The sequence below is a fragment of the Prorops nasuta genome, unplaced genomic scaffold (assembly GCF_024137725.1).
Source record: "Prorops nasuta isolate Cenicafe-Biocafe unplaced genomic scaffold, Cenicafe_Pnas_1.2 PNAS00011, whole genome shotgun sequence".
Lineage (NCBI taxonomy): Eukaryota > Metazoa > Arthropoda > Insecta > Hymenoptera > Bethylidae > Prorops > Prorops nasuta.
Genome location: NW_027116808.1, coordinates 78,448 through 92,535, shown reverse-complemented (window position 1 = coordinate 92,535; position 14,088 = coordinate 78,448). Strand labels below are relative to the sequence as shown.

The following is a 14,088-nucleotide window of genomic DNA, read 5'->3' as shown; positions in this document are numbered from 1 at the left end:
TGACGATCGAATTCCCGCCCTTTACCGTGCGCGCTGCTGGAGAATAAACGCGATATCCCATTCCTCCTCCTCTGCACAACTCCCTCTATAGACGGCATGGAAACACACGCACGCACATGCACACATGCGCTAGCAACTTGTACGTATATCCATATGTATACTTTTGTGCGAGGGCGCCGGCGTAGGACCGACGACGAGCAGGAGCAACGCGCGCATGCGTCGTACTTCCTTACGTCCAGAGAGTTACAACACGGACCCCGCATAGTCGAAGCATGGAAACGCACGTTTTCCGGAAGGGGAACGGGGCGCCAGGTGTGGGGTTGGTACTACCGGAAAGGAAGGAAGGAATTGGAAGGAAAAAGGGTGCACCACTGTTACGCGCGCGCGCGCGCGCCTTTGCAACCTGCACGCCCGTCCGTATCATTAAACCATGTTAACGCACGTATTTCAGCGCAGAAACACCTAGAGCCGAAACACGCGTGCACCGGACGCGCATGCACCGTCCGGAACGGGGACGCGAAAAGGTTCGTGTGCATATATACGGGGCGACAGCGACGAAGGTCCGGGGCGAGGGGCAGGGGAACGATGCAATGTTAACCAAGTTGGAAAGAGGGTGGTGGTCTGGATCGACTCGAGAGAGGGTATATCCCTTCAGCCGTATATATAGGAGTCTCGGCGAAGGAGGACAAAAATGAGAAGCCGTATACGGTCTTTGTGTGTGTAGCCGCACTTTACTCGAGTGGACAGGTTGGGACACGATGAAGAGGGATAGACACGCGAGAAGCCGCGGCTCTCTCGCGGAGAAAACTCACCTCGTCTTCGCCGGTGGCCACCGTATTGACGGAGTCCATACTCTGCGAGAGCGGTGCATCCATGATGCAGGCGAGTTTGTTGGACGGTCCGGGGTTTCCGGGCGCTGCTGTACGAGCGGGTGGCGGCGATGAGTCCACCGTATCCCGTCTCGGGCGTTTTAAAGCGGGAGGCGTTATGGTTGTACCGGCGAAGACGACAGGCGCCTCCAGGACGTATCACTGGAAATAACCTTTTAGCCACGAGAAAACCTTCCACCCCCACCGCCGCCAACTCTTTTTCCTCCTCCACCTCCTTTTCCCGCTTTCCTGCCTGGCCAGAGACAACTTCCGCTCTATCCCCTCTCCTCCGCCTGTCGCTTCTTCCGTCTCCGGCTATGCTTCTCCCTCGATGCTTTCCTCCACCGCCTCCACCACCTCCAGTCCTACGACCGCGTCGCGCTGCTGCAAAGACCGCTTCGCTCGGATCCGTTCAGCTCCACTCGCCGCAGGAGACTCGTCTTTGCACCTGTCACACGCGTTGCAACGGTGTCGCGCGCGAGACGGACAGAGAGAACAAGAAAGAGAGAGAGAGAGAGAAGCGGTGTGTGTGCCTCTTCGTCAAAGAGAAGGGCGCTAGGAACGAGAAATGCGCATATAGAGGGAAAACGAGCGCTGGGTAGGGAACGTGAAGCGAACGAGCGAGAGAGAGAGAGAGGGAGACAGGATAGGTTAGGATAGGAAAGACGGGGAGGGAGAAGCGATGTGGAGCGGAGAGAAAAATGGAAAGGGAACTGTGCACGCGAGTGAGCGAACGGGCGAATGAACGAACCTACGAAGAGACGAACGCGAACGTTGGTAGAGGAAGCGAGAGACCTTTATATATATATATATATGTATGTATATATGTACGCTCTCTGGCTTGCTGTTCTCGCTCGCTAGCTTGCCTTCCTGCCTGCAGGTGTTCCCACGCGTCTATTTTAGAGCAATCGATACACCGTGCCCGGCGAGGAGGTGGAGGAGGCTCGAATCCAGAGGACGTGATCTACCGTGGCTCGCGAACGGCACTCTTTCATCGGTGATCGGCCCATAAAGCAATTGACAGGATCACAACTCTCTCTCTCTCTCTCTCTCTCTCTCTCTCTCTCTCTTCCCTTGCTCGCTGCTATCAGGCTCTTCCTCGTGTTTGCTGGTGCTGCTGTCAAACCGGCTCTTATCCTTCACTTTTCTTCCAAAGATTCCTCTTTGCTTTGCAGAAACGACTTGCGACCGCACGCCCCTCCAACACGACTACGATTTCCAGAAGTTTGCACGATCTCGATATCCTCGCGCGTTCCCTCTATTCCTGGTTTTTCCTCCAAAGTGTATACGCGCTTTGTGTTTCTTTGCTGTCCGTGCTCGTGCGTGTGGTAGGAATGGACACGGAGAGAAAAAGAGACAGGGAGAGAGAGAGCGGGAGGTGGGGAAGAGAGAAAGAGAGTAGAAACGTTATTGTGTGTTTATATACGTGTACGAGAGACGACGCGTTCGACTCGTACAGCGTGGACGAACGCAAGGATAGGGGTCGCGATAAAAACGCAAAGGTTAATATTGAGAAATGAGTAGATCACACCGGCAAGGCAAGTAAAGGTAATAATAATGTTGTGTTACGTAAGCACTGCGACACGACTGGTACGCAGGTTGCCGATAGACTGACGGCGCTGACGGCGGGCGGACGGACGGAGGCGACCGACCAGCCGAGGGCCGAGGCGAGCCGAGCGCGGCGCGAGTGGCGCCGGAGGTGGGGGTGGGGGGGGGGGGGCGTACCGGAAGAGCGGAAGGTTCACGGAGGGAGTGGGAGGGAAAGGGGTGGCGTGGTGGTGGCGATGGGAGGACGGTTGGCTCTCCAAGAGGTAGGACGCCTCGGTGTAGACGTAGTGTACATAGGTACATGCATGGGTACTGGCCGTAGCGATGAGGTAGAGTGGCCCCTCTGCCTAGGGCCACTGGGTCGTCGTCGCACCGGTGTTGTGCCTCTCTCTCTCTCTCTCTCTCCGGGGCTGCCGAACGGGGGCGTGAGAGGGGAGGCAAAATGAAACACGCCAGCACGCACTGTCACGAGGGGGTCAAGGGGCAAGGCACGCGCCTGGCCCAACTCCGTACCGCTAACAACAACCTCGCAACATTGCACATCCATCTTTTTTACTCTCTTCTTTCCATTTTCATCCTGTTTTTCCTCGTCCCTGGTGTCAGTCTATCTCTCTCTCTCTTGGAACCAACGCGCTCTCGCCACCATCTCCACCCTGCAGGCTTCTTGATTAATGTCGAAATCGGCCGCTCCTACACTTCCACTCCACTTTTCTAATTTACTCCTTATTCCTACTCTATACTTCCGGCCTGGATTTACGAAGCGCTCCCCCCCCCCCCCCTCCCCCGGCTCGCTCTCAACTATTTTATGCCTCGATTAAATACCTCTTAACACCTTAAAATCATTTTCCAAGCGCGCGCGATTCTTCCCTCAGTTTTCTACCTTATTTTCATACGGAAATCCGATTTCTCCTTTCAATTAGCTCTGTATTCGACTCTTTTATTCGATATATACCGCTCTCCACGATCCACTCTCAGCATTCGCGCAATTGCTCCGCAGTTTGGTTCGAGGGATAGAAATAATATTTGCTTTTTTAATGCAGCTATTTTTTCTTATCCCTCCAACTTATATGCTCTCCTTATTGCAATCTCATGCTACGATCTTGCTTCTTTTAAAGGTGTAGCGTGGCTTGTGTGTAGTGGTTCCATCTAAGGAAAAAAAAGATGAGTTGTCATTCAGGCTCCTATAGGTGCAGGCCTCAGGCTCGACTTATGAATTTTTCAAAAAGTGCCCGTGCTTGCGGAATTCATAGAGAAAGCTCCACGCTTTTTCATGCAATTGCATATTTCCTGCTTCGACCCACTTTTCTTACAAACGCTATCCTAAATAAAACATAATACGCCTTTCACTAAACTAAATATCACGCTTGTACATTGAAAACAAAAGCCAAAGAGGAGCGGGGAATTATATATGTTACGCGTTACAATGTGGTTCGTATGAATTTTGAACTTGGTGTCTTTCCCAATATTATATATATATATATATACTCGAAATGTAAAAGGTCTGCTGACAAAGTGCAAGGATATTTTTTGCCGATCCAGGTGGCAGGGTGTCCCTCGAAGGTTGTTACGATCTCTTCAAGTATTATAATTACTTTATCCGCTGCCTAACAGGTGGAAGCCATTTGGAATGTGCAGCTTTCCACATGATTAGCAGGTGGAAGGTGCTCCGCTACTCCTCCTGTGCCGCTCTGGCCAATTTTCAGCCAAGCTTCGCACAATTTTCTCGTCGTCGATATATTTACATCATAGAACCCTGCTGTATTCTGTGTTTTTCTTATTCCGCTTAAATTGCAAATCATGTAACAAAAATCGTAAAATTGTAATCTTTTCGTAATTGAGAAAGTTAATTGCAATAAAAAATAATAATAAATATAAATGCCAACAGAGAAACTCTATTGATCTTGGTTAAACCTGTCTTTATAGCTGTCTTACACAAATAGTAATAAAAAGAGGAAAGGCCTAGAAATAATAAGTGCGATTATCTATAATTTCAAACAACCATTTTTACTAATGTAATAAACCTTCGGTGAAATTATCTGTATATTTCGTAATAGCGCATTCTTTTTAATTTTGTGCATTGATTAAAAAGGTCGTTCAACCATTCAAAACAATAATTTTAATCATTTATGAACGGAATGGTATATTTTTATTCACAGACCAGTGAACAAAAAAAAAAAAAAAATATTTTGCCACTTTTAATTGGACTTGCTGATGAATGCTAATAATGATATATTTTGTCATTCTGACTTTTTCAGTCTGCATGGAGCAGTGAAACTAAGCGAGTCTGAAAAGACAAGAATGTTATCCGACAATTTTTTCGTAAAATATTAAAGTATCTCTCTCTCTCTCTCTCTCTGGATGTTATTCCTACGATAAAAAAAAAACATAAAAATTTCATAGTTTACATTGGGTAACGCGTCGGTCTCAGCTTTATGAGTTATTTAGTTTTATCCGTGCTTCACCTATATTTTACTTTCTCGCACATTACTGAAAATATGCGCACGCACAATTTCTGATTTTTGAAGTGAAGCTGAGTTTCATCCAATAGATACTAGATGTAGCTACACTCGAAAATAGTACGGAATAAATTAAAAATTTTTTTACAAAAATCTAATATTATGGTAACACCATCTAGCGGTGAATTGGTGGAATTAGAGAAAGGAAATTCAACATTACTTGCGCACTCTCGCTACTAGATGGCGCCATTAATTACTTTTTCTTGTTATTGGCTTTTATATGCTCTTATAATAGTTGATGTATGTATGTACTCATCATTGCTCATCATTATGAGCATTGTTAGCCCTTGGTGGGTGGGACACGTCCAAGGAAAAGCAAAGGATTTTTAAAGTTATTCTTCAGATAAACTTAATAGTAATGCCGCGTTGAACCCCTGAAAATAAACGTCCGGTGAAAGCGACCCTTACTATAAAGCGCAGTGCTGTCTAAGATGACGAACTTGGCACCCATGACTGAGAAAGAGCGTCTAGAGCTTGCATCAAAGTTAGATAAAGAACTTGATGATTACATTAACAGTTTAGAAAAGAAACGTTACACAGAGGGATGGCCAGAAGATCGTTGGGAATCAGAAATGGATAAACATCCATTCTTTATGAATAAAGCACCCGAGCCTGGAGAAGAATTATCTCCATTGATGGAAGGATTGCAACAGTTAAAATATTCAGAAGATGAAAATACACCAGAAGGTATTAATAAAGTTAAACCATTCTGCTTCAAGTCACTAAGAATTTTGATCTATTTTACTAGAGCTAGCAAATAATTATAAAGAAGATGGCAATTTTAATTATAAATATAAAAAATACAGATTAGCGATTCTCAGTTACACTGAAGGAATAAGAGCAAAGTGCAAGGATCAAGATTTAATGGCACAACTTTACAATAACAGAGCAGCAGCCCAATTTATGTTAAAAAATTATAGGTAAAGAGTCTATTAAATGATTTGAGATAATTATATTGTTCAGTAAATATAATCAATAATTTTATTATCAGATCTAGCTTGTGTGATTGCAAATTGGCTCTGAAACATAAATCTGGTTATACAAAAGCACTCTGTAGAGCAGCTACATGCTGTTTTCAAATAAAAGACTATGATCGGTGCATTGACTTTTGTGATCAATTTCTTGATGCAAATCCAACAGATAAAGCCATTTTAAAATTAAAATCAGATGCAACAGTAGCAAGAGTAATTAAAACTTTTTGTATCTGTAAAGATATAACATTTTCTTTTTAAATACTTTGCTTTTAGGATAAGCATCGACGTGATAAGAGGATGAAAGAAAAATTAGAGAAAAAGATAAGTCAGGAAACAGATAAATTATTAGAGGCAATAAGAAGCAGAAATATCAATCTTGAAACAAACAAATCATGCATCAATCTGGCTGATCTGGAGCCACAAGTACCACAAATAGCTCAGAGCAGAGTTTATCTAGATGATCAGCAGAGACTTACATGGCCTGTAATGATTTTGTATCCTGAAACTAGACAAACTGATTTTATACAAAATTTCCATGAAGATACCTTGTAAGACTTTCTGTTAAAATGAAGTTCATTAGTGTAGTACAAGTTTAATTATCCAACGTTTATTTTTGTAGAATACACGATCAGTTAAAAGAATTATTCGAAGAGCCTCCTGAATGGGATTCTAATAATGCTTATACCATTGGCAATATTAATGTATATTTTGAAGGAAAAAATAAATGTTCCGTTCACAAAGTCAATGTGAATCAAACCTTAGGAAAATTGTTGCAAGATGATAGGTAAATAATTAATTAAGTAAAAACATAGTAAAGATTTGGGAAAAATATCACATTATAAATTTTTCAGACTTATTGTACGTGGAGGTACACCAGCACTCTTAATAGTTGTCAAATGTAGTATAGCTGAAAAGCAATTTTTATCAAACTATTGACATATCACATATATTGTATAATGCATATTTTAATAAAGGTTTGTTACATAATTTACATCTACAAGATACAAATGGGTGTCCTCACTTTTGTCTTAGCATTCATACAGTGTCAAACACAAATGGACATTGCTTGACTAGTATAATATTTATAGTAACTAACAAACAGCCATATAAAAAATCCATTTGACTCCTCAACAAAATGTCAGCTGTATTACTTATTGTAATACCTACTTTTCATTGCTCTATATTTCTTTAGCTTATACAAAGCTTCTATTTCCTTCACAACAAAATTACCATGTGCAATCATTTGCTCAATCTTCTCAGGATCAGTCTCATTTTTGTTTTTCTCAAAAGCTTTCCTTAATCTGGTTCTGAAAAATGCCTGGCCTTTTGGATAATCTCTTCCCAAATGAGAAAGCTAGAAAGCAAAATTCTTACAGTATATAGGTATGTTTAAAGAATAAAATAATTGTGTTATATAATACACAAATTTGCTATATTGTTAATTATACCGTTCTGTATAGCTCAAAAACTTTATGACGTTGCGTCATGGTTCTTGACACTGACACCACAAATTTAGATAGTTTGTGAACAAAAAAACTGAGAAAAACAGGCGTGCGCGACTTTAACTTTTAAATCCCTTTTGTTGTACTTTTTTTATTCTTCATAACAAAACAATTTTCTATTTACTTATCATTATATGAATTAACAAACTTTCCTCTCGGTTGGCATTTGTTAAAAAATCTGCTTCCAGATTTTGTTAAATCGCTTTATTGCAAAAGTTGCAGATGGCACTGGCTGTTACATCAACATGTTTCTAGAAACTCAAAACATTTTTCATGTTTTACCACACTTGATGTAACGAAATGTCATAATACAATATTCACACAATACAATTTATGTAAATATCGATCATCATGACATTAATACATTTTTCTATATATAGCTTTTAGTATTATTAAAATTATTATGCATTTGAATACTGTAAACATTAGCAGTTATTAGGGGGATTGGGGAGCAGGGGGGAGATTGCTCATACTGGCTCATGCCATGTCTGGTGAAACCCAATTCATGGAAAGAAGTAGATAGCCACTCTTACTATAATAAAAACGTAGCATAATTCAAAATGGCGGGGTTAACAACGCTGGAACATCCACTCTTTATGATTAAAGTCCCCGAACCTGGAGAAGAGTTATCTCCATTGATGGAAGGACTGCAACAGTTAAAATATGCACAAGATGAAAATACACCAGAAGGTTTCAATCAAATTAAACCATTCTGCTTCAAGTCACTAATATTTTTGATCTACTTTACTAGAGCTAGCAAGTAATTATAAAGAAGATGGCAATTTTAATTATAAATATAAAAGATACAGATTAGCGATTCTCAGTTACACAGAAGGAATAAGAGCAAAGTGCAAGAATCAAGATTTAATGGCACAACTTTACAATAACAGAGCAGCAGGCCAATTTATGTTAAAAAATTATAGGTAAAGAGTCTATTAAATGATTTGAGATAATTATAATCTTTAGTAAATCTAATCAATAATTTTATTATTAGATCTAGCTTGTGTGATTGCAAATCGGCTCTGAAAAATAAATCTGATTATACAAAAGCACTCTACAGGGCAGCTACATGCTGTTCTCAAATAAAAGACTATGATCAGTGCATTGATTTTGGTGATCAATTTCTTGATGCAAATCCAACAGATAAGACCATTATCAAATTAAAATCAGATGCAATAGCAGCAAGAGTAATTAAAACTTTCTATATCTCTAAACATTTAATTTCTTTTCTAAATACTATGCTTTTAGAATAAGCATTGCCGTGATAAGAGGATGAAAGAAATATTGGAGAAAAAGATAAATCAGGAAATAGAAAAATTATTAGAGGCAATTAGAAGCAGAAATATCAATGTTGAAACTAATGCATCAAGCATCAATCTGACGGATCCGAAGCCACAAGTACCACAAATAGCTCAGAGCAGAGTTTATCTAGATTATCAGCACAGACTTATATGGCCTGTAATGATTTTGTATCCTGAAACTAGACAAACTGATTTTATACAAAATTTCCATGAAGATACCTTGTAAGACTTTCTGCTAAATGATGTTCTTTAGTGTAGTACAAATTTAATTATCTAATGTTTATTTTTGTAGAATACACGATCAGTTAAAAGAATTATTTGAAGAGCCTCCTGAATGGGATTCTAATAATGCTTATACCATTGGCAATATTAATGTATATTTCGAAGGAAAAAGTAAGTGTTCCGTTCACAATGTCAATGCGAATGAAACCTTAGGAAAATTGTTGCAAGATGATAGGTAAATATTTAATTAAGTAAAAACATAGTAAAGATTTGGGAAAAATGTCACATTATAAATTTTTCAGATTTATTGTACAAGGAGGTACACCAGCACTCTTAATAGTTGTCAAATGTAGTATAGCCGAAAAGCAATTTTTATCAAACTATTGAAATATCACATTTATTGTATCATGCATATGTTAATAAAAATTTATTAAATAATTTACATCTACAAGATACAAATGGTAATCCTCACTTTTGTCTTAACATTCATCCAGTGTCAAACACAAATGGACATTGTTTGACTAGTAATGTTTAAAGTAACTAATAAACAGCCATATAAAAAATCCATTTAACTCCTCAACTAAATGTCAGCTGTATTACTCGTTGTAATACCTACTTTTCATTGTTCTATATTTCTTTAGCTTATACAATGCTTCTATTTCCTTTACAACAAAATTACCATGTGCAATCATTTGCTCAATCTTTTCAGGATCAGTCTCATTTTTGTTTTTCTCAAAAGCTTTCCTTAATCTGGTTCTGAAAAATTCCTGGCCTTTTGGATAATCTCTTCCCAAATGAGAAAGCTAGAAAGCAAAATTCATACAGTATATGGGTATATATTTATAGAATAAAATAATTGTATTATATATTACAAATCTGCAATATTGTTAATTATACCGTTCTGTATAGCTCAAAAACCTTATGACGTTGCGCCATGGTCTTTGACACTTTGACACCACCAATTTAGATTGTTTGTGAACAAAAACTGAGAAAAACAAGCGTGAGTCACTTTGACTTTTAAATTCCGTTTGTTGCAATTTTTTTATTCTTCATAACAAAACAATTTTTTATTTCCTTATTATTACGAATTAACCAACTTTCCTCTCAGTTGGCATTTGTTAAATAATCTGCTTTCAGATTATGATAAATCGCTTTATTGCAAAAGTTGTAGATGTCACTGGCTGTTACATCAACATATGTTTCTGTAACCTCAAAATACTCTTCACGTTTTACCACACTTGACGTAACGAAATGTCATAATACAATATTCACACAATGCATTTTATGTAAATACCGATAATCATGACAATGATACTTTTTTCTATATAGCTTTTAGTATTATTCAAATTATTATGCATTTAAACACTGTATACAATAGTATAGAGTAAGTGGCAAAGAATAAAGTAATTTATAATGAGTGAAGAATGCCCAAATTGTAGACAGCCAGCTAACTCGTCCTTCACAAGACTTGTGAAAGATAGCTGTGGTCATACCAAATGTCGTATGTGCTTACTTTATGAAGAACAGGGCTGTAAGGCTTGTGAGAATAATCAGCAATGTATACAGCCTGTAGTGAATTTAAATACTTCATCCGTCATTGGAACATCGGATAATACATGTGCTGAGTCTAAAGGATCAATATCTAATGAAGAGAATACATTGCCTTTAGAATTAGTGATCAATAAAGATGTCAGAGGAGCTGAAAATTATTTCAATATGGTCTCTGCTACTAAGACTTTAGATTCTGAACGAAAAGAAGATAATAAATCAATATCTGTTTCTTCCTTAACAAAAAGTATTGCTCCAAATAATTTATACACTCTTGAGACAGAGAATCCCATGTTAAATACCACTGATTGCATAAATGTAAATAACTCTGAAGATACAAACTTACCAGTACAAGATACCTGCTTTTTATCGACCAAAGAAGTAAGTCTTACATCTTCCAAGTTCTAGATTTTAAATAATTTTATCTGTTTTGTAGGAAGTTCAGCTGGATGTTAATAGTTCAAAGACTGTTAGTACTAAAGACTTGAAGAATCCTGATAGAAGTCATATTTTGGTTTTACCAGGGGCTCCGGAAACATATAAATGTAGTATATGTAATAAAGTATTCAGAAACAAAAAAGGAAAGTGCTATCATGATGCGTGCTTAACAGGCATTAAGCCATATCAATGTAGCATATGTGACAGAAGTTTTGTGAAAAGATCACATTTTGAATATCATGAGAGAGTCCACAGTGGACAGAAACCTTTTAAATGTAATAAATGTGATAAAGCATTTTATCAGCAAAATAAATTAAATAGACATATGTATTCTCATAATAGTGAGTATTATATGACTCAACTTTCTACAGAATTAAATTAATTAACTTTTCTTACAGAAGAAAAGCAATTTGCCTGTCCTGATTGCGGCAAAAAATATCGTAAAAAGGATGATTTAAAAAATCATATGAATATCCATAATAATGGTATTACACACAATTGTAAATCATGTGACAAAACGTTTTACGTATTAACCAATTTGAAAAGACATATGCGCACACACACAAGTAAGTAACTCTTGCAAGAAATTTAAAATTACTAAATTATAGAAACTTGATGTAATTTTGTAGGTGAGAGGCCTCATAAATGTGATCAGTGTCATAAGAGCTTTAAAGATAGCACCTTGCTTTTAAGACATAAAAAAACTCATGGAAAGGAACGACCATTTTCTTGCGCACATTGCAATCGAGTTTTTTTATCTAAAAGTGAATTACGGCGGCATTTAGCAATTCATACGGGTAAACATTCTTCATTCCACAATCAATCACTAAAATCTAATTACTTATTTATTTCAGATGAAAAACCATTTTCTTGCGAATTTTGTCAAACTGTTTTTAGGAGAAAGGATAATTTAAACCGCCATATAAGGCATCATCATTCCGAAAATTCCAATGTAGAAATAAAAAAATCAGTCGCTCGAGTATCAGTTAGTCAGAAAAAGCCAGCAAAGCCTAAAGCTAATAGACAAAAACAAAAGCCAAACATTAAGAAAGGACTTTATTCAATATCTTCATCCACACCAAAAAGCACGGCAAAAGTTTCAGTGGTTTATATAAATTCACAAGAACAGATCAATTCCAGATTAGATTCCATGGGTAATATAACACCAGTCATAAGAACAACCAGTGAACTTAGTAACGCAGTGCCTGTAATTAATGGACCAATCAGTGCTAAAAAGCCAGAAGAAAAGACTGATAGCAAACGTAAAAAGACTTTCTCTTACACAGAACCAATACCTCTTGAAGAGGCAGTGGTCATTAATAGAAAAATCGAAGAAAAACTGTACCCACAGGCAGTTTCAAATCATAGTTATTTTTTTAGAAATTCTTCAATACATACTGAACGAGTAAATTATCCTGTACTCCAAACAAGATACAATTACTCTATAGCAAATAATATACTTAATAAAACTTTATCTTATGAAAGTTCAACACCTGAGTTAGCTCCCCAAACAGAAGTAGCTCGACCAAGTCAAATAACAGAGGGTGAAATATTAACTACTGATAAAACTGAAAAAGCAATACAGGATGTTCAAACAAATCGTCTAAGAAACATGAAATGTAAAGCACAGCAAACTGATCGCAATACTGTTCCCTATAATAATGCAGGAAAAAATACATCCACAGAAGGGACTAATCAATGCAACTTGCATTGGAGAAGAAAAATGGCAAAAAATGTACAATCTCATAGTAAATAAGAAAATATTTATTGAAATGATTATTGCAATTTTCAATTGTTGTCAGTAAAATAAAGCTGAAAATATAAAAAATCAACTTTATTTAGTAGATTGTTTTCTTGTCACATTAAACTTCTTACAAATATTTAATGTATTTATCATAATTTAAATATCACTGATTACTAAATATTCTAAAATCATAGTATAAAATTGTACTCTAATATAAAAAATAAGTGTTATAAGTCATGACTAGTAATATACTTACTGCCTTTTTCTTTTTAATATAAATACCAATAATTAGTTCAATTTCTTTAAAGTTACACTTGAAATAGCAGTTTCTAAAATAAATTTATAATAACGATAAATGATCATTGAAGTTAAACGATAAAAAATTAGTTATTTAGAGCTAGGTTTTGTGGTATGCCAGGTAAGTCTATCTTCATAAAACTGAATAACTACCTGAGGACAAAGTTTATTCGCTTCTTTGGCAGAAACAAGATCTGTCTCTTCTGTACCTTTCCTAAATCAAACATATCATAAATTTATTGTCTTTCAAGATTATACTATTATTATGTACAAATATATATTGTATAACCAACCATTTCATTAAAAACATCAGCTCTCCACTGGAACCAGTAGCTCCAACAATCTTTTCAGGCTCCAAAGCTCTCTTGAAACCATGTAATTTGTCTTCATCTTCAATAATAATCGGGCTGGAATTATTACTCATTGTTTAATATTTCAGCCTCTTATAGGTTAAATTTCCTAGAAGAAACGTTAATTCAATAAAAATGAGTAAACAATTTGTGTAGAGTGTTTTAAACGTAATTTTGACATATCGTTGTAAGAAACAAGCACTTTTATAGGTTATATTTTGGTGTAAGCTATTTACCAAATTCAAATCGTCCGAACAATTCAATAAGACATATATATATCAAGTAAAACCAATTCTATTTACGGCCTTTTAACACTAGTAATAATTAACACATTTATTTTAATAATATTGCTCAAAGAAGGCTATAAACATTCGAATTTTTGGTTTATAAATTAGTTACAAAAATGATAAATTTAATTTGAAACCTCTCATGAGGGCTTAATGGCAGTATTTCCGGTAATTAAAATAAATAAATAATCAAAATGTTTCACCTTATTCCACTGTCAATTTATTTTTAACAGACATAATCAAAAAACACTTTACTTCAGTCGGATTAAACTAAAATTGGTCCTTCTAGAATTAGTAAAGAGCATACTTGTATTATTAGAATTATAAATTATAATTCTTTTTCCGTATACAATATTTTTTTTTTAAATTATCCTTTTACCCACGAAAAACTTCCGGCGCTGTCGTCGCTCTTTGTATCGCGTCTAGTGCACCACCGCGATAATAATTACGATATATTCAAATTGTTTATGCTTTAATCCTTTGATATAATAG

General features: G+C 37.1%; 6 protein-coding genes across 9 annotated transcripts in view; 2 read left to right on the top strand and 4 right to left on the bottom strand.

Annotated features, from left to right (window-relative positions):
* Positions 1-2,453, bottom strand: part of cpo (couch potato) — a 71,801-nt gene extending 69,348 nt beyond the window's left edge. For all 3 annotated transcript variants that reach the window (XM_066734268.1, XM_066734270.1, XM_066734269.1), the window contains exon 1: positions 813-2,453. In XM_066734268.1, the coding sequence (XP_066590365.1) occupies positions 813-875 (63 nt within the window). In that variant the 5' untranslated portion in view covers positions 876-2,453. The remainder of the gene's footprint in view (positions 1-812) is intronic.
* A 2,731-nt stretch (positions 2,454-5,184) lies between these two features.
* Dpit47 (DNA polymerase interacting tpr containing protein of 47kD) lies at positions 5,185-9,373 on the top strand. Its single transcript, XM_066734075.1, has 14 exons — positions 5,185-5,620; positions 5,682-5,853; positions 5,925-6,117; positions 6,181-6,455; positions 6,527-6,691; positions 6,759-6,838; positions 6,882-6,994; positions 7,598-7,701; positions 7,981-8,099; positions 8,161-8,332; positions 8,404-8,596; positions 8,658-8,932; positions 9,003-9,167; positions 9,235-9,373. Exons 1-14 carry the CDS (start codon positions 5,365-5,367, stop codon positions 9,317-9,319), a joined length of 2,367 nt encoding a protein of 788 aa, XP_066590172.1. The 5' UTR covers positions 5,185-5,364; the 3' UTR covers positions 9,320-9,373.
* On the bottom strand, positions 6,858-7,964 carry LOC136777462 (electron transfer flavoprotein regulatory factor 1-like). The gene is made up of 2 exons (XM_066733763.1): positions 7,356-7,964; positions 6,858-7,261 (listed from the first exon to the last, which is right to left on the bottom strand). The coding sequence occupies exons 1-2, from the start codon at positions 7,392-7,394 to the stop codon at positions 7,055-7,057; spliced, it is 246 nt and encodes an 81-aa protein (XP_066589860.1). The 5' UTR covers positions 7,395-7,964; the 3' UTR covers positions 6,858-7,054.
* A 152-nt stretch (positions 9,374-9,525) lies between the features above and the next one.
* LOC136777461 (electron transfer flavoprotein regulatory factor 1-like) lies at positions 9,526-10,071 on the bottom strand. The gene is made up of 2 exons (XM_066733762.1): positions 9,830-10,071; positions 9,526-9,735 (listed from the first exon to the last, which is right to left on the bottom strand). The coding sequence occupies exons 1-2, from the start codon at positions 9,866-9,868 to the stop codon at positions 9,529-9,531; spliced, it is 246 nt and encodes an 81-aa protein (XP_066589859.1). The 5' UTR covers positions 9,869-10,071; the 3' UTR covers positions 9,526-9,528.
* Positions 10,053-12,686, top strand: LOC136777459 (zinc finger protein 37-like). The gene is made up of 6 exons (XM_066733759.1): positions 10,053-10,175; positions 10,262-10,861; positions 10,917-11,259; positions 11,317-11,484; positions 11,548-11,715; positions 11,773-12,686. Exons 2-6 carry the CDS (start codon positions 10,346-10,348, stop codon positions 12,672-12,674), a joined length of 2,097 nt encoding a protein of 698 aa, XP_066589856.1. The 5' UTR covers positions 10,053-10,175; positions 10,262-10,345; the 3' UTR covers positions 12,675-12,686.
* A 110-nt stretch (positions 12,687-12,796) lies between these two features.
* LOC136777460 (chromobox protein homolog 1-like) lies at positions 12,797-13,954 on the bottom strand. Of its 2 annotated transcripts, none has more exons than XM_066733761.1 (3): positions 13,800-13,954; positions 13,253-13,418; positions 12,797-13,173 (listed from the first exon to the last, which is right to left on the bottom strand). In XM_066733761.1, exons 2-3 carry the CDS (start codon positions 13,381-13,383, stop codon positions 13,050-13,052), a joined length of 255 nt encoding a protein of 84 aa, XP_066589858.1. In that variant the 5' UTR covers positions 13,384-13,418; positions 13,800-13,954; the 3' UTR covers positions 12,797-13,049. The 2 variants fall into 2 exon arrangements, with proteins under 2 accessions (XP_066589858.1, XP_066589857.1); XM_066733760.1 differs by lacking the exon at positions 13,800-13,954 and adding an exon at positions 13,546-13,757 and having other exon boundaries at positions 12,799-13,173.
* Between the last annotated feature and the right edge of the window lie 134 nt (positions 13,955-14,088).

Bases quoted from the DNA above. Each gene is read 5' to 3' on its own strand.
- Dpit47 (XM_066734075.1), top strand. From the start codon at position 5,365: ATGACGAACTTGGCACCCATGACTGAGAAAGAGCGTCTAGAGCTTGCA. The intron at 6,456-6,526 runs GTAAGACTTTCT...TTATTTTTGTAG, and splicing joins AATTTCCATGAAGATACCTT to AATACACGATCAGTTAAAAG. The intron at 6,839-6,881 runs ATTGACATATCA...ATTTTAATAAAG, and splicing joins AAAGCAATTTTTATCAAACT to GTTTGTTACATAATTTACAT.
- LOC136777462 (XM_066733763.1), bottom strand. From the start codon at position 7,394: ATGACGCAACGTCATAAAGTTTTTGAGCTATACAGAACG. The intron at 7,262-7,355 runs GTATAATTAACA...TTTGCTTTCTAG, and splicing joins TTTTTGAGCTATACAGAACG to CTTTCTCATTTGGGAAGAGA.
- LOC136777461 (XM_066733762.1), bottom strand. From the start codon at position 9,868: ATGGCGCAACGTCATAAGGTTTTTGAGCTATACAGAACG. The intron at 9,736-9,829 runs GTATAATTAACA...TTTGCTTTCTAG, and splicing joins TTTTTGAGCTATACAGAACG to CTTTCTCATTTGGGAAGAGA.
- LOC136777459 (XM_066733759.1), top strand. From the start codon at position 10,346: ATGAGTGAAGAATGCCCAAATTGTAGACAGCCAGCTAACTCGTCCTTC. The intron at 10,862-10,916 runs GTAAGTCTTACA...TCTGTTTTGTAG, and splicing joins GCTTTTTATCGACCAAAGAA to GAAGTTCAGCTGGATGTTAA. The intron at 11,716-11,772 runs GTAAACATTCTT...TATTTATTTCAG, and splicing joins GCATTTAGCAATTCATACGG to ATGAAAAACCATTTTCTTGC.
- LOC136777460 (XM_066733761.1), bottom strand. From the start codon at position 13,383: ATGAGTAATAATTCCAGCCCGATTATTATTGAAGATGAAGACAAATTA. The intron at 13,174-13,252 runs GTTGGTTATACA...TGTTTGATTTAG, and splicing joins CTGATGTTTTTAATGAAATG to GAAAGGTACAGAAGAGACAG.